The sequence below is a fragment of the Eptatretus burgeri genome, chromosome 2 (genome assembly GCF_056783735.1).
Source record: "Eptatretus burgeri isolate ZD-2024b chromosome 2, Ebu_testis_v1, whole genome shotgun sequence".
Lineage (NCBI taxonomy): Eukaryota > Metazoa > Chordata > Myxini > Myxiniformes > Myxinidae > Eptatretus > Eptatretus burgeri.
The window spans coordinates 5,271,155-5,295,471 of record NC_140962.1 but is presented as its reverse complement, the minus strand read 5'-3'; the positions used below and the strand labels follow the sequence as shown (position 1 = coordinate 5,295,471).

At 45.5% G+C, this 24,317-nt stretch overlaps 1 protein-coding gene across 4 annotated transcripts in view; it reads left to right on the top strand.

Annotated features, from left to right (window-relative positions):
* The first annotated feature begins 444 nt into the window (after window positions 1-444).
* Window positions 445-24,317, top strand: part of LOC147031303 (calcium/calmodulin-dependent protein kinase type 1-like) — a 46,127-nt gene continuing 22,254 nt past the window's right edge. For 2 of the 4 annotated variants that reach the window (XM_085861428.1, XM_085861418.1), the window contains exons 1-7: window positions 1,856-2,008; window positions 2,145-2,243; window positions 15,712-15,768; window positions 15,960-16,008; window positions 16,753-16,821; window positions 20,963-21,102; window positions 23,057-23,287. In XM_085861428.1, the coding sequence (XP_085717554.1) occupies window positions 1,928-2,008; window positions 2,145-2,243; window positions 15,712-15,768; window positions 15,960-16,008; window positions 16,753-16,821; window positions 20,963-21,102; window positions 23,057-23,287 (726 nt within the window). In that variant the 5' untranslated portion in view covers window positions 1,856-1,927. Of the gene's footprint in view, window positions 564-1,575; window positions 1,754-1,855; window positions 2,009-2,144; window positions 2,244-15,711; window positions 15,769-15,959; window positions 16,009-16,752; window positions 16,822-20,962; window positions 21,103-23,056; window positions 23,288-24,317 lie in introns of those variants that run through there. The other 2 variants (XM_085861437.1, XM_085861447.1) reach the window with 2 other exon arrangements.

Below are 24,317 nucleotides of genomic sequence, written 5' to 3'. Positions count from 1 at the left end.
TCTCATTCAGGTTTTCAATGATGTTGAAAGAAAAAAAAAAAAACAATCGTTCTTTGTCCACACCGAAAGTCTCTTGCGAACGGTTGGATTTACCACCGTCATAGTTATACAACTGAACGAAGAACTTGGGATTTTATATCACGAGAAAACGAATACCATCTTCGTTGGTCAACAGGAACACAACCTACCCTCTGATAAAACAACTCCTGCTCGGGATTCCGCAATCTCATCGCCATTACTTGGTACCGTACGTTGAGACGCTCGCCAGACACGTCAAGTACGCTCGTACACATTAATAAATGTCTGGCATACTGAAGAAGCCTTGTGAGGCGAGCCTTGTGTATTTTAGAGTTGTGAGATATTGTAATCAGTGAACCAGTCATTGGTGTTAATTCATTTTATTGTGCTCTTTGCAGCTTCAGCAATGTACATCCAGACCCAGAGGGCCGGAGCGTGTGAGAACCGAGTCATCGACCAGGAGTGGAGATGTTTGATCTGAAAATAAACCTTATTGAACTTCAAGGAGTGATGCCGAGTTCAGGGGGCGTCACAAGAGACGAGAGGTTAAGGATGAGAGGTCATTTGTCTCTTGCGGTGAACACGGTCACCTTGTGATGAAACTCTCCCACAAACATTACAATAAGTGAATAACTACAGGTGGACATAATGTCATTGTTCAGTTCTCCCAGAACCGAAACACGTGTGAAGAGACAAAGAGAAGCACGGGGTTACCAGAATGCTGCCATTGTCCAACAGGCTTTCACACAAGTCCCCATCCACACATGTGCAGACACAACATAGGAATCCATCACAGTCACAATCATCCATCCACACACAACCTGGATACACCAACGGCACCAGTTTTATCACGATATCCACACGGAGGGGTTTCAGTACCCATGATGCAGTGCGCGGGCGCCATCTTGGTTGGGAAGCTGAACAAGTGAGGAAAAAGTAAACAAAGCCAAACAATGAGCAGAACCTTCCATTGTAGTAAATCACAATGACGAGATAAACAATGTGTGGGATTGTGGAGATACTGTTGCTATGGTTACCAGGGAAATGAATACAGTATAACATGGTACACGGCAGCGCACACGGCATTATGGGATGGCTGTGTAAACCCTACACGGTATATTCTCGAGATATATTCTCTCCAATTGTGATGTTCACCGACAATACAAGGACCACGAGACTAGGCCGGAAGCGCAAGCACCACACTGTACTTTATTACAGAGATGGTTTCAAAACACACGCCGCCGAGTTGGAGGCGCTCAAGCATGAAACAAACATTAATCTACACACTGTACACTAATTACAATTTATAATATGTATCGATTGTTATTTAATCCTTCAAATCAAACAAGTCCGGGAAATAATTACCTCACTGAGGAAGTGTGCCAGTTGAGTGTCGCCATTTTGTCGCATCTTGATTACAACGAATTTAATTCAATCTCAACAAGTTTATTTAATCTTAAAACAAACGATTGAAACAAAATATCGCACACAAAGGCACTCGGTTGGGCGCAGACCTCCGCCAATTTCTTCTTCTTTGACGTGACGTTTTCTTCTCCTTCTTCTACTTCTTATTCTTCTTCTTCTTCGATCTGTGTTGTTTTTTTCAGCCTTGCGTATTGATATACAATGTGGAATAAAGTAGTTCCTGGCCCGCCATTTCACCTTCAGATCATGATTTAAAATGTTTACTCTTCTTGATACATATCGATAATCCACGACTTTATTAACATTCACGGTAAATTAAACAAAATTTCTGTGAATGTTGTTGAAATGAAATGAATGAATAATTTATTCCGATGTACACCATTGTTGATGACGTCACAATGCGTAACTCGTCCGTGCGTTTTCTTTCGAGCTGCACGTGCTTGTATTTGCTCTGTAATTTTTGGCCTTTTTTGCTGTAATCGCAATGATAGAAATATCAAATTCACCTTCCGTACTCCCTGTGGAGGGTCAAGTGTTACCTTCCGTACTCCCTGTGGAGGGTCAGGTGAGACTCGTTCCTCCCTCAGGGGAAATCAAACTCTCGGATACTTTTAATCATCATCATCATCGTGTGTGGACATCATGTCATTGTTGAGATGAGCTCCTCTCATCATTTCGGTGTTTTCTTTTATTTTCTACAGTCGACCCCAAATATCAGTGGCTACGATGTCCTGAAAGAACTCGGACGTGGATCCTTCGGGAAGGTTTTCTTGGCACGACGTCATGAAAATGATCAACAGGTAAATGGACGCACCTTGTGTCGCGAGCCCTCGGTAACTGATCCGAGTTCAATGTTTTTTCCCAGTAAACGAGATTTCGGTGTTTGTATTGATCCGTGGAGAGAATCGAATCCATTTGATAGAGAGGGGAGAAGGAGAGAGGAGGAGAAGGAGAGAGGGGCAGAAGGAGAGAGGGGGGATAGAGAGAGGGGGAGAAAGAGAGAGGGAGAAGGGGAGAGGGGGAGAAGGAGAGAGGGGAGAGAGAGAGAGGGGGAGAAAGAGAGAGGGAGAAGGGGAGAGGTGGAGAAGGGGAGAAGGGGAGGGAGGGGGAGAAGGAGAGAGAGGGGAAGAAGGGGAGGGAGGGGGAGAAGGGGAGGGAGGGAGAGAAGGAGAGAGAGGGGAAGAAGGGGAGGGAGGGGAGAAGGGGAGGGAGGGAGAGAAGGAGAGAGAGGGGGAGGAGAGGGGGAGAAGGGGGAGAGAGGGAGGGGAGAGAGAGAGAGAGGAGGGATGAGAGAAGGAGAGGGGGATGGAGAAGGAGAGGGGGAGAAGGAGGGAGAGGGGGAAGGAGAGGGGGAGAAGGAGGGAGAGGGGGAAGGAGAGAGAAAGGGGGAGAGAGGGGGAGGGAGGGGAGAGAGAAAAAGTGGGAGAGGGGGAGGGGAGAAGGAGAGAGAGAGAGAGAGGGGAGAGAGAAGGAGAGAAGGAGAGAAGGAGAGAGGGGGAGAGAGAGGGGAGGGAGGGGAGAGAGAAAAAGTGGGAGAGGGGAGAGGGGGAAGGAGAGGGAGAGAGAGAGGGGTAGAGAGAGAGGGGGAGAAAGGGAGGAGGGGGAGAAGGGGAGAGAGAGGAGGGGGAGAGAGGGGAGGGGATGGAGAAGGAGAGGGGGAAGGAGAGAGAGTGGGAGAGGAGGGAGGGAGGGAGGGGAGAGAGAAAGAGAGGGGGAGAGGGGGAGAGAGGAGAAGGGGAAGGAGAGAGAAAGGGGGAGAGAGAGGGAGGGAGGCAGAGAGAGAAAGAGTGGGAGAGGGGGAAGGGAGAAGGAGAGAGGGGGGAGAGAGAGGGGGAGAAGGAGAGAGGAGGAGGAGGAGAGAGAGGGAGAGGGGGAGGAGGAGAGAGAGGGGGAGGAGGAGAGAGAGAGAGAGAGGGAGAAGGAGAGAGAGGGGGAGAAGGAGAGAGAGGAGAGAGAGGGGGAGAAGGAGAGAGAGGAGCGAGAGAGGGGAGGGGGAGAGAGAAAGAGTGGGAGAGGGGCGAAGGGAGAAGGAGAGAGAGGGGGGAGAGAGAGGGGGAGAAGGGGAGAAGGAGAGAGGAGGAGGAGGAGAGAGAGGGAGAGGGGGAGGAGGAGAGAGAGGAGGAGAGAGAGAGGGGGAGAAGGAGAGGGGGAGAAGGAGAGAGAGGAGCGAGAGAGGGGGAGAAGGAGAGAGAGAGAGAGAGAGAGAGAGAGGGGGAGAAAGAAAGAGAGGGGAGGGAAGGGGAGAAGGGGAGGGAGGGGAGAAGGGGAGGGAGGGGGAGAAGGGGAGGGGGAGGGAGGGGAGAAGGGGAGGGGAGGGAGGGGGAGAAGGGAGGGAGGGGAGAGGGGGAGAAGGGGAGGGAGGGTGAGAGAGGAGAGGGGGAGAGAGAAGGAGAGAGGGGGAGGAGAGAGAGAGGAGAAAGAGAGGGGAGAAGGGGAGGGAAGGGAGAGGGGGAGAGGAGAGGGGGAGAGAGGAGAGGGGAGAGAGAAGGAGAGAGGGGAAGGAGAGAGAAGGAGAGAGGGAGGGAGAAGGAGAGAGAGGGGGAGAAAAGGAGAGGGGGAGAGAGGAGAGGGGAGAGAGAAGGAGAGAGGGGAAGGAGAGAGGGAGGGAGAAGAGAGAGAGAGGGGAGAAAGAGAGAGAGAGAGAAAGAGAGAGAGAGGGGAAGAGAGGGAGAGAGGGGGAGTGGGGGGAAAGGGGGGGGGGAGAAGGGGAGAGAGAGAGAGATATACATATATATGTATGTATATATATTGTTGCGAATTTCGGTCCGCCCGACGTGTGATCGGCCACGTAACTCGAATCGCGACGACCGCATCGCCCACCAGAACGGACAATTCAGTCGTGACCCTCCTTGGAACTACCGCCAGGAGCTAGTCACAGGTGGGTCTTTCGACCACACCACGATCGTGCCAATCGGCCACCCGCGCAGGATAGGGTTGTTCGCCAAATTCGACCTACCTAAGTACCTGCGCGAGTAGTTAACCAGGCGATAACAGTAGTTACCTCGCCGCTGGCCGGCCTAGGACACGAACCGCTTAAGCGGTCCGTTCCGTGCTTCAGTGATAACCGAGCGGTGTTATCGCTGGCCCCGACGGACGTGATTATTTACCGGGTGCTTACACCCCTCTACCAATTCCTTCAGTGATGCACGATGGAACTTTCAAACAAGGGAAAGGACGCAACGAAGTGGGGAACAGTTCAACAAGCACATTTATTGCACACTCAGACAAGTACGTATTTTACAGCCATACAGAAAATTATGCACGTATAACAGTGAAAGCAATGAAAGCAAGCAAAGGCAGAGTTACAACCGAATATTTGTTCACACAATTACAAAAACAGGTTTACTTTACAAGACGGCGCCAACACATGCATTTACACAAAAGCAAAGCAAAAAGCCACCCTCAAAGGCAAGGGTGGCAGACAGGTCTGTGGACCAAATGTGCGTGGAACCTGGATGAGCGGCCAGGTCCACTAGACCGAAGGGTCTTACCCGCGCCCTCGTGGCGTGATGGCGGGCAAGCCGCGATGTCAGCGTATCTGCGCCTGGCTTCGTGCCCCTGGTGTGGCCGGTGAGCTCTCTCCGGCGTTCTCCGCGCAGGCACGTGTTTCACCGTCGGCACCACGGTTGGGGAGGGGAACGGATGGGGTTACCAGCACTTTCTTAGTGCGGAGCTCGGTAAGGGAGAGGGGAATTGGTGACACTCCGTCCAATGAGTTGACGCTCTGGACCGCACTGGCTCCGGCGAACTCCTCCTGGCTGTGGCCTCCACTACGCCCCTTCTCCGGTGGCAGTCCCCACTTCAGCCCTCTGGTTCGCCTCTGAGCCCTCCTCCGCGTCCCTGCTCCACTCAGCAACTCGCTCTCCTCGCCCCTCAACTTCGACCTGAGCTCCGAGCTCATTCCTCTCCGTCGATTGGCCCCCGTCTGCCTTTCCCCGTCTGCTTCGAGCTCCGTCTCCCGACTCTGCCCCACCGACACTGCCGCGAGCTGCGTTGTGCTCGCGCTTTTATAGGCCGGGGGAGGAGTGCATATGTAAATTTGTGAATCACAGCGGGTTTGGAGGCGGGGCTACACCACCTGATGCTCAGCCATTGGATGGATGAAAAGTGGGCATGAATGATTCCTGATCCGATTTCTTCTTCGAAAGGATCCCATTCACAACCCATGGCACGACGTTCGGTAGAAAGGCGAAGGTGGTGGGAGTTTGCTGTGGTGGTTTGGGAAGGGTGTTGGTGGTGGCGATTTGGTTGTTGGCGGGCGTCGTTTGAGAGTGGGGGTGAGGCGATGTTTGCGGGGTGGGGTTGTGGAGGTGAAGGGGGCGAAGGTGGTGGTGGTTCGGTGTAGTTGTTTGGGGGCGTTGTTGGTGGTGGCGATTTGGTTGTTGGGGGATGATTGGTCCAAAATAACGACAGCAAAAGAAAAACGGCTATCTCAAAGGATCGCAGCCCTGTGAACACGGAAATTCCCTCCAAACAACAGTGGGGATTCTAACTACACATTTACTTTTCGTCATAACTGATCTAAGGTCCTTTATGGTGGTCTGCGAATTTCCACAGCTGTAACTATATATATATATATATATATATATATATATATATATATATATATATATATATATATATATATATATATATATATATATATATATATATATATATATATATATATATGAAGACCACAAGGGGAAAACCAGAGATGTCACTTTTTATAAATTTCAGGGTTATTGCACCTGCCAGTAGTTGGCAACATAAGGTTTCCTCTCACAATATTACTTTAACAAATAACCAGGGGTGTCACATAATTTATATGGTATAAAGTTTAGCCGTGCAATGAAAAAACAAGTGTTGTCAAAGCTGAACAAGTAGAAACCCAGAATTGTCAGAACTTTACTCCTGGTTATCTCCCTTTCATTCATGTTAACTGTTCCACCATAATATTCAGAGTTGAGAAACTAAAAAATGAAAGGTTGTAAAACTTTCACAGCATAAACTCTGAGCACTGCAATAGCCTATTTGGTTATATCATGGGCTCCGTAGTTGGTGCATATCGTGGTTCAAGGCTGGTCAAACTTTTATTGTGACTTTTATGGGACCCACAACCGTGGCTTAATGGTTAGCGCGTCTGAGTACCCATCCTCATTCGATGTACCCACCGCCCAATCAACCTGCTTAGGTATATGAGGGAGTCACATGAGGTGACTTCGGCTATCGCGGGGTGGTTTATCCTTGGTTTCCTCCCGGTTTTCCATCATATTAAGTAGTACGGAGTAAGAAATAGAGAATCCGTCGTCATATCGGCGAAATACCCTTGAGTATGGCGTTGAACACCAATCAAACAAAAAACAATTCCCGTTTAATGTTGAAAAAAATAATCTGTGATCACCAAATTTATGTAATGTATGCTAATAACCAACAAGCATGAATTTGCTACACATCCTGGGTTAAAATTGCATGGCAATTATTAAACAAGGGAATAACCAGTGATGTCAGTTTGCAACATTGATTCGTTCTTTGCTCTTAAATTAAATAACACAGAAGCTTAGCAAATGCTACATGCTTAATTTGATCGGCCAATGATCACTCTTACTTTTACTGGAAAAGAAATCTATATGACAGTTATTACACAGTCCACCAAAATCTTGAAACTTTGTTTTTCAGTTTCTTCAAAATTGACTTATCCTGACATCTCTGGTTTTCCCCTTGTGGTCTTCATATATATATATATATATATATATATATATATATATATATATATATATATATATATATATATATATATATATATATATATATATATATATATGTGTATATGTGTATATGTGTGTGTATATATATATATATATATATATATATATATATATATATATATATATATATATATATATATATATATATATATATGTATATATGTATATTGTTACGGCTGTGGAAATTCGCAGAACACCATATCGTTAAATATGCCGATAAGTCCGTGTTCAGTTCGATTTCCCCACCGTTGTTTAATGGGATTTATCCGTCTGGACAGGGCTGTAATCTTTGAGTTAGCCGTTATTCTTTACTATCGTTATTTTGGACCAACCACCTCCACCACCATCTCTCTCAACAACCGCTTCACAACAACCACCTCCATAATTCCACCACCAACATCGCTCTCAACAACCGCTTCACACCAATCACCTCCACCACCACCATCTCTCTCAACACCCAACATCACTCTCAACAACCGCGTCACAACAACCACCTCCACCACCAACATCGCTCTCATCAACCGCTTCACAACCACCACCACCACCACCAACATCGCTCTCAACAACCACTTCAGACCAACTGCCTTTCCACCACCACAACCACACCTGCCTCTCAACAAACCACACCATCCTCACCACTTCGCCAGCAACTGTCAACATCTCCACACCACAAACATCGCCTCACCTACGTCTCTGAAACGACACCATCTTTGCGCCAGCAGCGGCGAGATCCGATCAAACGGCATCGCTGCAGGCAGAGGCAAGGGTTCTCTTGCCATGCAGCGTCGGTGATTCCTGCAACGTCCGCACTCCACGCAGGGTCAGAGGTCAGAGGTGCAGGGTCGGTGATTTCAACAACGTCCGCTCCGTGCAAGCTTCACCCGCAATTCGGATCAAGAGCGTCGGTGATTCCTGCAATGTCCGCTCCCCGAGAAGGGTCAGAGATGAGAGGTCGGAGGACGGAGGTCGGATCTCGTCTCACCAGACCTATAAAAGGCCGCGCAGAGCGCCAGTTCAACAAGTCTGGAGGAAGTCGGTCTGAGTCGGTGGAGAGTGTCTGTCGGGGTTCAGAGAGTCTGAAGAAGCCAAGGAGCTGTGTGGAGGTCTGGGCTCATGTCGGAGTCGGGAGCTTGGAGCTTGCTGTCGGTGGAGAGTCTGGGCGTCGCGAAGGAGACGCGAGTTGGAGACGCAGCCTTGCCTGCTGTGTCGCGCAAACCGCGCGTTCGTGTGGAGAGAGCCAGAGAGAGCTCGCCTGCCACGCGGAAGGCCTGAGTTCAACCGCGGCTACGCTAGCTGCCGTGGGGAAGGAGCATCGCGGGTTGCCCAAGCGCGTTCGTGTGGAGAGAGCCGGAGAGAGCTCGCCTACCACACGAAATGCCCGAGCTCAACCACGGCTACGCTTGCTGCCGTGGGGAAGGAGCATCGCAGGTCGCCCAAGCGCGTTCGTGTGGAGATAGCCGGAGAGAGCTCGCCTGCCACACGGAAGGCCCGAGCTCGACCGCGGCTACGCTCGCTGCTGTGGGGACGGGACGTCGCGGGTCGCCCAAGCCAGACACCACGAGGGTGCAGGTAACCTGCAACGGTCTCGTGGGACTCGTTTGGTCTGTCAAGTCCCACGCCATAAAGACCCAAGAGGTCCAGTCTGACCCCATTGCCTTTGATGGGGTCTTTTTTCTGCTTTTCTTTCGAATTAATGTTGTGGCGCCGAGTCCCGTAAGTAAAACTGTGTAAGTGACTGTACATTAATAACTGCTTATAGACGGTTGTAGTTCTTTTGTCGTGCTTTTGTTGCTCGTATAATTGCATACGTGTTTTGCCTTATTTAATTGCATACGTGTTTCATTTCTTATAAATGTCCTTGTGTAAATGTAAACCTGCTCGTTTCGTCAATTCCCTCATTGACTGAACATTTCGTGTGTTGGGAGTTCGAAAGCCGTTGGTTTGCCGTAATAGGGGGACATTTGGACCGACGGTTCTCGGCGATTACGCCGCTCGGAATCGCACACGGACAGGCTCGCCTCGGCGGTTTGTTCCGTCGAGGGTGGAATACCCCGGTAGTTGGATCACGTGGGTATTTAGGTACATTGAAGATTGGCAATCGACCCTACCCCACGTGATCTGCGGATTGGCGTATTTCGGTTCTTGTACAAGGACCCGTCGCTCGGAGTTATCCGGGCGGCGATCTATATTCCGGGCGATCGGTCGGGCCGACTCGACTTGCGGCTCCGTCCAGAGCGGTCGGTTGGCGGCCGACCCCCCAGGCCTGTTACTATATATATATATTGTTGTGGTTGACGAAATTCACAAACCACCATTCAGGTCCCTTAGGTGAGATATCTCTGTAAGTATATGTGTAGTTAGGCCCAAACCCGTTGTCTAGAGGGAATAAATGTCATTCATGAGGGTTGCGACTCTTCAGGATATCCGTTTTTCTTTTACTATCTTTATTTTGGACCAGCCGCCATTATTACCACCACCAACCACGTCTCAACAGCCATCACACAACAACCACCAACCACAACGCGGCCATCACAACAACCACCAACCACAACGCCGCTTCACCACAACCACCACGACCTTTACCGTCACAACTCGCCACCATCGCATCACCGTCATCTCGCGCCACTCGTGGGCACCGATGCTGGACTCGTGCGGGGCGCGCACCGAGCAGCGTGTTCAAAAACATCACGGACTTTCCGCAGAAAAACGGATCAAAAACGACTCACGCCCACTTTTGTTCCGTCCAATCGGTGAGCGAGGGGCGGTTTGGCCCCGCCTCCAGGGCGTTGGAGGGCGGTCGCTATATGCAAATTCATGGATCAAAAAGCATTCACGCCCACTTTTCCTCGGGCCAATGGGGAGCCAGGTGAAGGGTCGGAGGCAAAGGGTCAAGGGTGAAAGAGCGAAGCCACGGGGCTTATAAAAACGACTGCGTTCGTCAGTCAAAGCAGTTCAGTTGGAAGTGGAGGAGGAGTTCAGTTGGAAGTTGAGAGTTGAGTGTGCGGAATTCAAGAGAGTCGTCGGTGGAGCTGGAAAGAAATGGTACGAGTCGGAGTGAAGAGGACGGAGCTGTGGAGAGGTGACGGCGGCGAAGGCGGACGAGGGGGTGCTCGCGTCGGTGCCGGGAGCTGCACACCAGAGAGGCCAGCAACGTGACCGAGGTGGAGGAGGAGACGCTCGCCGCGGGACCCAAGACAGGGTGAAATCCTCCTTTCCCCGAGCATCAGCAACCCCCTCCTGTTTCCCCCCCCCCGCGCTGAGATAGTGCGACAAAGGGGGCCCCCTTCCCACCCCCTACCAGACACTGTCCGCGAGGCCCGCGGAGTTGAGGCACCACCGCCACTTCGCGTCTCATCATCAGACGGGTAGGCCCGACACGGTCTCGGCCCCAAGCCCGCCTACCCCCTCATCCTGGAGGGTGGTTCTCTTTTCTTTTGCTTTGGGAATGTGTGTTGTCGGCGCCGTCTGTGAAGTAAAATTGTATAAGTGTTGCCGTGTGCCCGGTAGTCGGATAGATCTGCATTGTTGCATTTGCTTTTTGTGTAATATTGCATTGTCTTCTTCTTTTACATGTGCTTTTGGTGGAATTGTATATGTGTGCTTTCCGTTCGTCGCGAAATAAATGTGCTTATTGTTGAACTGTTTTCCCGCTTCGCTTCATCATTTCTTTCATTGAATCCCCATCTTGCTTCACGTAAAGGGTTGGTCGTGGGCTAAACCGCCCGATAATTAATCGAACCGTCAAGGCCGACGAATAACACCGCTCGGTTATCCCGATAGTACGGAACGGGTCGCTTAAGTGGCCCGTGTCCGAAGTCGACCTGCGGCGAGGTGCGATCGCCCGGTCTCCCCTCCGTGTGGGTACTTAGGTAGGTCGAATTTGGCGAGCAACCCTATCCCACGCGGGGGCCGATTGGCACGATCGCGGTGAGACCGAAAGGTCCACCCGTGACTGGTTCCCAGCGTTAGTCCGAGAGGGTCACGACTGGATTGTCCGTCCAGTGGGCGACGTGCCGCGATTCGAGTTACGTGGCCGTCAGCACGCCGCCGGGCGCGAATCCGCAACTATATATATATATATATATATATATATATATATATATATATATATATATATATATATATATATATATATATATATATATATATATATAATTAGTAACTTGATGCAATGTGTGTTTGCTGGTTTTGATGGACTGATGAACAGGGAAGGATTCAGGGTGACTCTGGCCCTGAGAGGTAACTAAACCATGGGCCCTCGGAGCCCTCCTGGTCCCCTTCCCACCCCGTAGTTATAGACCCCAGTGGGATAAGTCACAGTGCAGTGTGGTATGTATGTTAAGTATGCAAAAGGTCAAACCCAGGTCAAGTCTTGATCTCCATGGTATGTTGTGATCTTGTCGAAACTATGACGATGCTCATTTGATATTTTACAACACACAAGAACACCTCGATGAAAAAATCGTAACATTTTGAAACTAAATGGACAATGACAACAGTTTAGAACGAGAATGATGCTCGGTAGAGTGCACACCTCCACCATGCTGAACAGTTTATGTTTTGTATTCCACCGTTAGGTCGGATCTGAATCCAGACCTTCATCAAAATCTAATCGGCTTGTTCTTGTCACCTCCCCAACTCGTCCACCAAGTTATGTCAGAACTCGTCCACAGCATTTTGAAAATATGGTTCTCCAAATCGTTTCTGGCCCAATCACTCAATGGTGAAGAATCACTTAAAATCCGTGTATCCGGATCCGGATCCTCATCAAAATCATATCATTCCGTCCTTGTCACACGCCTAACCTGTCCAAGTTTCGTCCAAATCCGTCCATAACATGTTGAGTTATCCTGTTCACAGAAGGACAAACAGGGGTGAAAACATAACCTCTGTCCACTTTCTGTGATGGAGGTAACAGGAGAGTGTAATTTATTTGTAAAACCATCATTTGTCATTGACATTCCCAGGTGCAGGCAGTTTCTCCACAGACACCACTTCGTGTATCACGTGACTTCGGTCTTTTCTGAGATTTGTTTTTGGCTGAAAACTCGTCAGTGATTTGTGAGAAGTGGAGTCCTCTAAGTAGTTCACTCTCAATGCTCATGATCGAAAGACTGTCGGGTCAATCTTATCCCATTCGGTTCCTGACCTCATCCGTGATATGTTTTAGTTTTGAGTTGGACGGCTCACCCTCAACAACACAATTCTTTACCATCTTCAACAGATATATCTGAAGAGCTATTTCAATGTAAGGAAATGTTTGGGTGAAGGTGTGTGTCTTTAGGAATTGGTGAAACCTGGATAAATTCACGTGGGAGAAAATAATAAGGAGAAAAAGACATGAAATGTCATCGCCCCTGTAGTTTTTGTAATTTCACTGTCTGGAGCTAAGGGTCTAGCCGATATTGATAAAACTTATATGTTTGCGCAACTGACTTGAGTGATCATGTGACATGGAAGATTGTGTGTGATTGGGTTATTTGTTCGTGAATATTAATGATGTGGTTTGGATTGTGAATGTAGTTATATTGTGATGGATAGTTGGTCACATGATATGTATGATGTTTTGGATTGGGAATGCAAATTTCGCACAGAAGGGATTTAGTATTCATATTGTTTGGGGAAGACGTACTGAATTACACAAACAGTAAAACATTCAGCAATATCAGTAAATACATGTCCAAGAAATGGTTGAGGATGTGTTTGATACCAGGAGTGGGGGTTACAACAAAAATGGCTGACAGTCTACTGGTCGGCCATATTTGATCAGATCCCAAATGGAGGTGTACATGTATGCCTTCATGTACTGTGCTTGTGCCAAGTTTGAACAAAATCAGACCTTGCATGTTGGAGAAATGGTTGGGGAAACGTTTAAGTAACGAAATGGCCTCAATTTGGCCATCTTGGATCTGATCTCAGAAAAAAATGACATGTTTATGCAAGCCATCGTTCATTAGCTGTGTGCCTAGTTTGAACAAGATCGGTAAATGTCTGTCCAAGAAATGGTTGAGGACGTGTTCAACATCGGGTGTAGACAACGAAAATTGCCACCAGTCGGCCATCTTTGATCGAATCGCAAAACAAAATGATGTGTATATGTACACCATCATGTGTTATCTTTGTGCCAAGTTTGAACAAAATTGGTCTAAACACGGCAGAGATATGGCTGCAGATGGACGGACCCACGGACAGACGAGACCCAATCCATAAGCCCCCGTCTCAGACGAAGTCCAATGGGTCTAATAACTAGAACGGCACTCAGTGGAGCGCACACCCTCGAAAGGCTTTACAGTTTACGTTTACGACTGTTTACCACTCAACACTAATTCCCGTACACTAAAATACCCGAAATAATTCCCATTATTCCAAAGTAATTCCCATTCCCTAAATTATTCCCCTCACTAAAAGCTATCTCAGTTCGGAGCCCAATATTTTGTGTGCATGTCGCCGAATGTTACAGAAGACGTGACATGATCCTGAGAGTTATGAGGTATCATGTGATTTATCATGCGACTCCGCAGTGACGTTCAATGGTTTTTCACGCGGTCACGCCATGGGACTCACTGTGGAGGAACGCGTGTTTCTCCTCGATCATCACATGAAGAATGCATCTCTTAGAGAATGTCAAATTGCATTTAAAAGTAGCTTTGTTGGTCACACGAAACCTTCAAAATCAGTGATATGGAAACTGACGAAGCAGTTCAGAGAAACAGGCTGTGTGAAAGTTTAAAAGCACATGTGCTAGCCAAGTGTTGTCACACCAGAGAAAGTGGATGAAGTGTGGGAAAGAATGGAAACGAGCCCGAAGAAATGTCTGGGCCGTTTAGCCCAACAAGGTCAGTGGACATATTCCAGTGCAAGGAAGGTGGTCAAGACACTCAAACTTTATCCCTAAAATATTCATGCAGTGCATCAGTTACTGGAGCCAGATAAAGAGAAGCATGTCGCCCACTGTGAGTGTCTCCAGGGCATGGTGAGAGAACAAGACCATGTTTTGGATGTTGTGTTTTTTACAGATGAAGCACAGTTTCAATGAAACTGTTTCATCTTCCTGGCCATTTAAATTCACAAAACACTCGTTTATGGTTCAGTGAACAACCTTATGCTACCCATGAAAGTCCATTCCATTCCACTAAAATTGGTGCTTGGTTTGCTGTAAGTCGGCAGAGAATTATTGGCTCAATTTTCTTCTCAGAAACAGTAAACTCAGAACGTTACATCAACCTCATCCATTAATTTCTTGGGCACCTCACAAAAGACAAAATCAATCAAGGATGGTTTCAGCAAGATGGTGCCACGAGTCACAACTCGATTCAACATGAACGAACATCGGCTACTCTTTGATGACCGTGTAGTGTCCAAGTCATTATGGCCACCTCGAGCCCCAGATCTTCCGTCACCAGATTGTTTTTTGTGTGGATATTTGAAGGGCGTCGTGTTTGCTACAAATCCACGCACTCTTGGCGAATTAAAGGAATAATCAGGGACACAATCAGCAATATTCCCCATGAAATGCAACACTCTGTATCATTGAGCATGCTGCGAAGAATCATGTTGTGCCTGCAACATGGTGGTGGACATGTCGAGCACTTCATTTAAGGTAATCAATTGTGTGGATCATGTCACGTCTTTCCATGACATGAGGCTACATTTACCCAAAATATTGAGATCGTAACTGAGATAGCTTTTAGTGTATGGGAATTATTTAGGGTTCTTGAATTAACAAGGCCAAATGTGTCCAAGAGCCATGTCCTAAAGGCAATAACAACAACTTCCGATATTTCGTCACATGCCTTGATGGAGCCAATAGCGAGACCCGTCATGTAGGCTCCTGTTCATGATGAGAAAATCGTGTATTTACGAAAGTACAACACATTAAATCGAATAATCTTTAAATAGTAACGTGAACTTTTCGAAACTTTAAAGCAAATGTCCGAATATATGTAAAAGTTGATGATAGACGCTCTCAAAAGGCACCCTCAATGTGAGGATGTGTACAGGTGTTTAGTATTTAAGGAGATCCGGATCCTATATATAAAAGAGCCGAGTCCTAAAGGTTTTGTCTTCACAAGAAGAACAACGCGGAGCTCGCTTTGAGCCACGCTCGCTACGCGAGACGTGGCTAAAAAAAATATTACCCTGGAGTGTGAGTCTGGATATAAATGTCATTAAAGTGAGTTTGGTTGATAAGAAATGACTAGAGGTTCTATCAACAGGTTGCAGAGGAGGAGAGTTTGCATACGCAACACTGTTGGCCATGCTTATGCAGAATAATTGTGAATAGTAGGCAAGCTATCACCGGAATCCCAAACAAATTCCAAATTCCTGCCATAACCCACAGGGAACACGATCAGCAGCACAGCCGCACTCTCAGGCAATGATGCTACCCCGCAGCCTTATGCTGCATATGAAAGAAGAAGAATGCAGAGCAATCCAAATGAAACTGCAATCGATGATTGAATATAAACCCAATTTGTGAACAACAGTTTAAACTTACTTTGTGATTTTTTTTTCTCTCCAGGTTGCCATAAAGATGATGCATTCATCCCCGACACAATTCGCCTTCACGAAGAAACTGGTTTGTGTGAACAAATATTTTCACTATCTGCACCAGATACAAGAAACAGCTGTTGTTGAAACTTCATTGTCTGATTTGATTCTGTGTGAATACAGTGTACAGTAATTGATAAAGACAAACATTTGATCAATTCCAAGGACTAAAGTACAACATCATGATAATATGGACCATGTTTTGGTTTGTATTTGTAGCTCCAGAAAGAATATTCGTTGATGAAGGGCCTCAAGCATCCAAACATCCGTAAGTTTACATATTATCTTGACCAATGCCAAGCCAATAGTAATTTATAAAGACAGAACCCATTCCCATACCATCTCACATCGTTATCCATGTATGATGTGATGTTTATTTTCATCTTATTTACCAGGAGAATGATGGAATGACACGAAACTAATGTTGTGCTTTGTGATTTGGTTGGATAAACTAATTTGCTTTCGTCCTTTAACATCTGTGTTGTGTAATTTTTATTGTTTGTTTGTTGTTTTCATACTGATTTGGAACCCCTACTCTGACCCTTGTGAGGTGCCAGTGAAAAGAAAGTTGCACCTTAAAAAGCTACCTGGGACCTTTGAAAATAACTGCTTATTGTTAGATTCTTGTTGGAGAAACTCGAACTGTATTATTCTACTTGTGTGTGCAGCACAATGCTGTGGGGTAGTATCATTGGCTGAGGGCACTGCTGTGCTGCTGATGCAATGCCCTCTGTGGGATCGAGAAGCAATTTGGAATTTGTTCATGGTGCCGGCGATAACTCGCCCACTCTTCACGGAGTGATCTTCAACGTCCACCAACTAATGCTGGCAGATGGGACGCCGAGTTTAACGTCCATCCGAGGGAGGGCACACACATTGATGAATCACCCTGCCTGTGAGACTCTGGGATGACAGTTTATAGCTGGGTTGGGACTCGAACCCAGGCGAGACAGCTATTCCTTTGTGTCAGCTCCTCTAACTGTACTCACAAACTTTATTTCTTTCCATTCAGTTCAAGTCTTTGCAAGTGGTGTGACGTCACAAGGTTTATTTTACTTTGCCATGGAGCTTGCAACGATGGGTGAGTTTAATTTTATTTTCTTATGATTCAACATGGGAAAAGAATGTTTATTATATTTGATTGTGTATTATGTTCGTTGAGGTGAGATGTTTTTGATGCAGAGCGCGAGTCACACTGTTGAAATGCACGGACCTGTGCCACACCTGCTCCCTGTGACTCAGACAGTCATGAACTTGTTAACAAGTTCAGAAATGAACTTGTTAACAAACACACAATGCTTATTGCTAATAAACACACATTGTTTATTGTGAATAAACACACAATGTTTATTGTTAATAAACACATAATGCTTATTGTTAATAAACAGACAATGTTTATTGTTAATAAACACACAATGTTTATTGTTAATAAACACAGTGTTTATTGTTAATAAACACACAATGTTTATTGTTTATAAACACACAGTGTTTTTTGTTTATAAACACAGTGTTTATTGTAAATAAACACACAATGTTTATTGTTAATAAACACACAATGTTTATTGTTAATAAACACACAATGTTTATTGTTTATAAACACACAATGTTTATTGTTTATAAACACACAGTGTTTATTGTTTGTTTATAAATACACAATGTTTATTCTAAATGTTGAGTAAGGTAAAAAGCTAACAAGTCGTAAGATAAATGGAAATATCTTGAGAGTTTGGGGAATTTTGGTTTCTTCGGGATATCAAACCTTATTGGTTCACGAAAAAAAAATTTCACGAAAAAGAAAATCCTTGACCTTTGACCTTTAAAGTTCACAAAGGTCAAATTTTCAAGGTTGTGGGAATCGAATGGGGTTTTCGACCTTCTTCGACGCACTAACTCCATTAAGCTATAGCACGTATCCTGCTATTATTAAGAGATAATAGGAAAGACCTGTGGAACCTCAGTGACAAAAGCTCTGCTTGAGATAATAGCACATAGTTATTTGGTCAGTGTATAAGCAACACACCACTGCCTCAATTGCTGTGGATTATCTTCACAAGGTAAGTGACACCTCTCGGCTCAAAATACTTTTAACAGTCGCTTTGGTCATTTTCTACTGAAGGGAAAAATTATAGGGAGGGCATGGCAATTTTGAATGTGACAGCTCCGAAGATATTTTCACTTCACATCGTAGTAAATACCAACATGGCAGACGTATGATTTTTTAGGTTGAAACAGTGTGTAGATTCTGGCAAACTGTCCTACCAATGAGTGGAACTTGGATGGATACACACACGCACAGTGTCTTTTGTAGTACTGTTGGACCCTGACATTCACCGATTCACCATCGCTGTTGATAAAATGTGACCTGCTTCTGCATTCACAACCCTGTGCTTCACGTATTCGCTGTTTTTGCAGGAACAAAAAACATATCTTCCACGAGCCGCACGTATAACACAGTTCTCAAACATATCTTCCACCAGCCCTTCATGGAGCAGCTGTACGTACACAAAAAACATATCTTCCATGAGCCGCACGCATGACCTGCTTCTGCAGTGACGGCCCTGTGCTTCGCAATTTCACGGTTTTTTTCACAGGCGCATAAAATTCTATTAGCCGCGCTATTAGCGAGCTGTGTGGCATGTCCCACCATTCACACAAAAAACCGAGCTGCGCAGCATGCCCCGTCATTTGTGCAAAAAAGACGCTCCACCGTACCTACCAGCTGCTGCGTACGATGTCACCCCCCGCGAGTCGCACAATTAAAAACACTTCACTGTATCTATTACCATTTTACCAACTGCTGATAACATCATTAAAATGCTTTACCGCATCCATTACCAGCTGCTGAAGATGTCATCACCCATGAGTTGCACAATTAAAACGCTTCACCGCATCTACCACCAGCTGAGCAAGACGTTATTACCCTCCAACATCCACCACAAACAATGGGCAGACTACTCACCCTCCCGCAGCTACCCACAATTCCCTCATGACTACTTATGTGCAGTGTCTCCTGAGTCTCAATCATTCTTCTCGTCCTGCTGCCTTGACCAGTTTTGCCTCTCGCTCTGCTCATTGATCGAATATGGCTCCCAAGTGCAAGACTAATGCCAGAGATGCAACAGCTTCCAAGAGGCAGAAGAAAGTGATGAGCCTGAGCGACAAAGTGGAGCTGCTTGACCGGCTTTCGAGAGCAGGGGGTGCGGCCTCTGTGGGCAGACTATACGGAGTAAACAAATCCACCATTTGCAACATACAGAAGAATTAGAAGGTTATCTTGGCGGCTTGGGATCCTAGGGTCCTGAGTTCAAGCCTCGTTTCCCGCTGAATTAATTCACCAGGGGGTTGACTCAGCCTGCCATCCTTCCGAAGTCGGCAAAATGAGTACCAGCGTGCTGGGATGACTGAGTCATTCGAGTATCCTGCATCGTAGTGGCGACCCGTCCAGGATTGTACCCAATAGCCAAGGAGACTGCTTCGGCAGCACCAACGCTCTGTACAGAGTATGGTCCCAATGGGAGAAGGTTATCCAAGAAATTATTAGGGCAAGCACTGCATCAAACACCAAAATGTTGACCCAGGTCCGGGATGTCCACATGGAAAGGATGAAGAAGGGCAGTGTTGGAAAGAGTTCAACATACCCCACTGAGTCAGTGCCATCGGTGCCTCCACCATCAATGTCTACTGGCAAAACCTGTCACAACAAGCAGTGAAGAACTTTACAGGCTTTCCTTACAACATGGAGGAGAGGTATAAATCTGTCAAGTTGGCACCACAGGTGGGAGGGGATGGCTTTGATGACATGGAGCCTGAAGAGTTGGATGATCTTATTGCCTTGCATGCCAAGGAGCTCACCCAGAAGGAGTTGGATGCCATTACAAAGGTTTCTGAGGAGAAGGAGGTGGACAGTGATGAGGAGGAAGAGGTGTCAAGGTCCACTCTCAATGTCGGGTTCCTGAGTGAGGTGCTGCGGGACCTACGGGCAATTGCCGGCAGGCTGCAAGATACCGATGCAGTCATGACGCATTACCTCAAGTTCAAGAGGGGATTGGATGACATGATTCTCCGAAAGAAGGAGCTACATTGAAACCTGCGGCAATCTGCCAGGCAGCTCTCAATCACAGATTTTTTTTCTCCCTGGTCCCTCCACCTTTGGAAGATCAGCACACTCTCCTGCCTCTCCTTCCTCCTACTCAGTGCAAGACTCATCAGCACCCTCACCTGCATTGTCTTCAGAGGTCATCGAGTTCACTAGATGTTAATTCATCATTATCATTATCATTTGAAAGGTTGCGTGTGTTTGTGTAAATATAAATTTCATCCTGCTGTTGTTTTTTTTACTTTTATGGTAAGGTTGATAAAGTACTTTTAATAAGCTGTAATCACATTCCTTCAATAAATATTGTGAACGTTCCCTGGCGTGACCGTTTTTTAAATTATTATTTGTAAGAATTTTATGGGAAACTGCAATCATATGCATTCGCAGTTGAAAAATATTTTTCAACTTTAAACATTTTCCCCCGTGAATCAGAACCTATCCCCCCTTTTTCCCATTGAAACCATGCTGCGTCATTCTGGGTATTTTCCAGGAATGTATCCCCCTCGAATGTTGGGGTCCGGCAGGACATGCTATCATTGATTAAGTGGAGCAAATAATATAAAGCCGTTGATCCCCAGAACTTGTGAGCCTTGCATAAACTTCTGTGATTGATCACCAACAAAATTATTTGACTGTTACCCCCATCTTACTGGTTAGCAATGATGTTCACTTTCCCCATTTCATCACTTGTCACCACTTTTGGTTGCCATTAAAGAGTTTTGAAACTATTCAGTGTTTTCCTTCTTAGTGCATGAAGTTTAAAAAAAGATCATTGCAGAATGAAATCGTTCTGCAGGAACATTATGTTTCTGTATTAACAAAGTAGCTCCTTGAAATGTGCCGAGATAATTACTTGAACCAAGCTTTGTGACTGGAAACATTGCTGAGTGCACACACTCATGTTGATGGTAATTGAAGCAGAAATTCATATTTGCACGGGGAAATACTTTGTTTATCTTTTTTCTGTTTATCATGTTCTGTTTGTGTTTTTGCATTCATCTTTTTTTTTTTAATTATAAAAGTTCAACAATTGTTTGTGATGTGAATCTTGATGTGGTGGATGTTTTGTTCGGTGAATATTCACTTTGTTTGTAACGTAAATACTCTGCCAATTTCTCTGTTGTAGGTTCTCTCGACGACTTGATGTTTCAAAAATTGACAGTCAAAGGATTTTGGACAGAGGAAAGAGCCAAGACCATAATGTTTCAAGCTGCCTCCGGCCTTAATTACCTGCACTCTACGAACCTTTGTCACAGAGACATTAAGGTAAGGTTTATTTCAAAGGGCTCATTTTAACACAGTGACCAGAATGATGTGCCATTTTGCTGCACATGGAGAATCTACAGCTTGAGACCAATCCTCGATTTATTTGAGGCTATTTTGACAAATTACATACACAAAACTGGTTGAGCTTTGACTTTGCCCTTTCCCCTTAACCAAACATCCCTCATTTGTTCCTCTTCCTCATTCCTCTACTTTAGACCTCATTTTCCTCTTTTCCCCTTTTCTCTCACAAATTCGTGACCCTTCCTTATCCTGACCCCTTTTTCCCTAAAATTTCTCTCTTATTTTTGCCCCCATCCCATTTCTGTTCTTCCACACACATAATAATGTGTAGGTTGGTGAGATAGTTGCAACACGATTTAAGGCCCAGTCACACCTTGACGTTTTAGCCAGCTTATGCCGATTTTTGGAAAATTTGTCTAAAACGCAGGTACACGTCGAATACGTTATGGGTAAGTTTTGTATACGTTAAGACCACGCTGGCATACGTCGTAGTACGCTGGCTTTAAACGTTGTACTTTTCGGTTGTCCTCAAATTTTCTATGCTTGAAATTTTAAGACTTATGCCAGCGTATGACTCACACGTTCCGCATCACGCTGGCCATAAGTTGTTGGCACGTCACGCGATCGTTGGCACACGTCGACACACGTTACTTGTAAGTTACTCATAAGTCAAAACACGTCGGGGTAATGTTTAGCGTACCCGAAACTTATTTCTAACCTATGAGTAACGTGCTGTACTCACGTTACGCGATCGGTGACACACATCGACACACGTTACTTGTAAGTTACTCATAAGTCGAAACACATCAAGGTAATGGTTAGCGTCAGTGTTCCAGACTCCCTTGTTTTTTTTTTTTTCTTCCTTCCTTCGGTATGATGGTGATTTTGACACTTCGATTTCGAGCGCGGTTATAATATAATATAATTAATAGGCTGCCGCTCAACGATTTAAATCATAACCGCACTGTACACTGAACACCGTCATACCGAAGAAAAAAAAAAAACCGGGAGTCTGGAACACTGACGCTAACCATTACCTTGATGTGTTTCGACTTATGAGCACCTTTCAAGTAACGTGTGTTGATGTGTGTCAACGATCGCATATCGTGCGTACAACTTATTCGCATCGCATGCGGAGCGTGTGTCATACGGCAAGTACGTCGTAAAATTTTCAACATGTTTAAAATTAGAAGACGTACTCCACTTACTACGATGTATGATAGTGTACTTTAGCGTTCTATTCACGTATACCAAACTTACCCATATCGTATTCGACGTGCGCCAGCGTTTTAGACGCATTTTTCAGAGGTCAGCATACGCTGGCAAGATCGCCAAGGTGTGACTGCGATGTTGACACTTCCATTTCTGCGGCGGTTATGATTTGAATCTTTGTGCGGCAGCCTTTTAATAGGCTACACCACGTGATCGTCGGCGATACGTGCAGCGCGCTATGCATAAGTTAGACTATCGTTGGGCATAGGTTGTAAAGGCCGACAACAGGTTCAGCATTCGTTGGTATAAGTTATCTATAACACAATGAAACGTTCTGTGTCCGTTACTAATACGTTATGCATTAGACCAAGTCGTTATGAATACGTCCGAATCTTTTAAAAAAAACATCAAAAGTTCAACGTAAGCCAGCGTTTTACATACATTTTAATACGTTGCCATTGCTGGCTAAAACGTCAAGGTGTGACTGGGCCTTTACCGAGACATGTCTAAGCTACAACAGTTGTATCACAAAATTAGAAAGGATAGAAAACTACAGTGAAAAGTGATGATAGACTTGAAGGTGGAAAACAGCATCTCCAAAATGTACATGAATTCCATTTTAGACTCCAGAAAGTAATCTTGTACTTTCACAGGAATTGTTCATCTCCTTGAATTAAAGTTTCCTCTTCTACCTTCCCCATCCCATTTCTGTGTTCTACAGCCTGACAATATTGTGTTTGATTACAAAGCACAGGTAAAAATCATTGACTTTGGTTTGGCTGCATACGTTCCACCGGGAGGGCTGATAAAGGGGGCTGGCACACCAGGATTCATTGCCTACGAAATTCTTGAACGGCAGCCTTATGGTTTGGCAGTGGATGTGTGGAGCTTGGGTGTCGTCCTGCACAATTTACTCACTGCAAAATTACCTTTCAAGTATTCAAGTTCAATGGTGAGTTCGATGTAAAATGCAACCATCATCTGAATTTTCTTCTAAGTTAGCATTAGTACAGTGACTATTATTTTTGGTGATATTAAGAATATTTATTTATTATCTCTGCCACCAAAGGTGGACGGAGGTTATGTTTTCACCCCTGTTTATCTGTCTGTCCATCTGTTTTTCTGTGAGCAGGATATCTCAAAAACTTATTGGTGCATTCGGACGAACCTTGGTGGACAGGTTGGGTTTGTGACAATGATTAAATGATTGGATTTCGTCTAGATCTGGAACCAGACACTAGAACTTTTAAAAGTGATTCTTCACCATTGAGAAATTGGTCCAAAAACGATAAATGGCACGATATCTGAACATGTAACAGATGGATTCGGACTAAACTTAGTTGACAGGTTGGGTGTGTGGGAAGGACTAATCATTTCGATTTTGGTGAAGATCCGGATCTAGATACTGTAATTTTTCAAGATACTAGAACTTCACCATTGAGAGAGAGGACAAAAAAGATACATAGCATGATATCCCAAACAGATATGGACGGATTCGGAGGAAACATAGTGAATGAGTTGGGTTGGTGACAAGAACAAGCTGATTCGATATTCGATTTTGGTGAAGGTTCGGATGCAGATCCGACCGACCAATGGGATACAAAACACAAATTATTCAGCCTGGTGGAGGTATGTACTCCACAGAGTGCCATTCTAGCTTCATATTTTATAGCTTGAACACACCTAACTTGATTCCCATTACTGTTCACGATCTTCTTCCTTCATGAAAAAAATATTTTAGTGTAAAATGTATTTTCTGTTATTTTTGCACTTGCCCTCTCAACTTGTGCATAACCACAAGAGACTCCTCTTCGATATGGATCAGCATGGTAACATGCTAACTCACATGTTTGACATCAGTTGGTCTTGATATAACTAGAATCCCTCTTGACGCCTGTTGGTATACCTTTGTTTTAAAAGACATTAAATTGTGATGTTGATTAGAATATTTATTATGTAGTATGTCTGACCTGCACTCACTG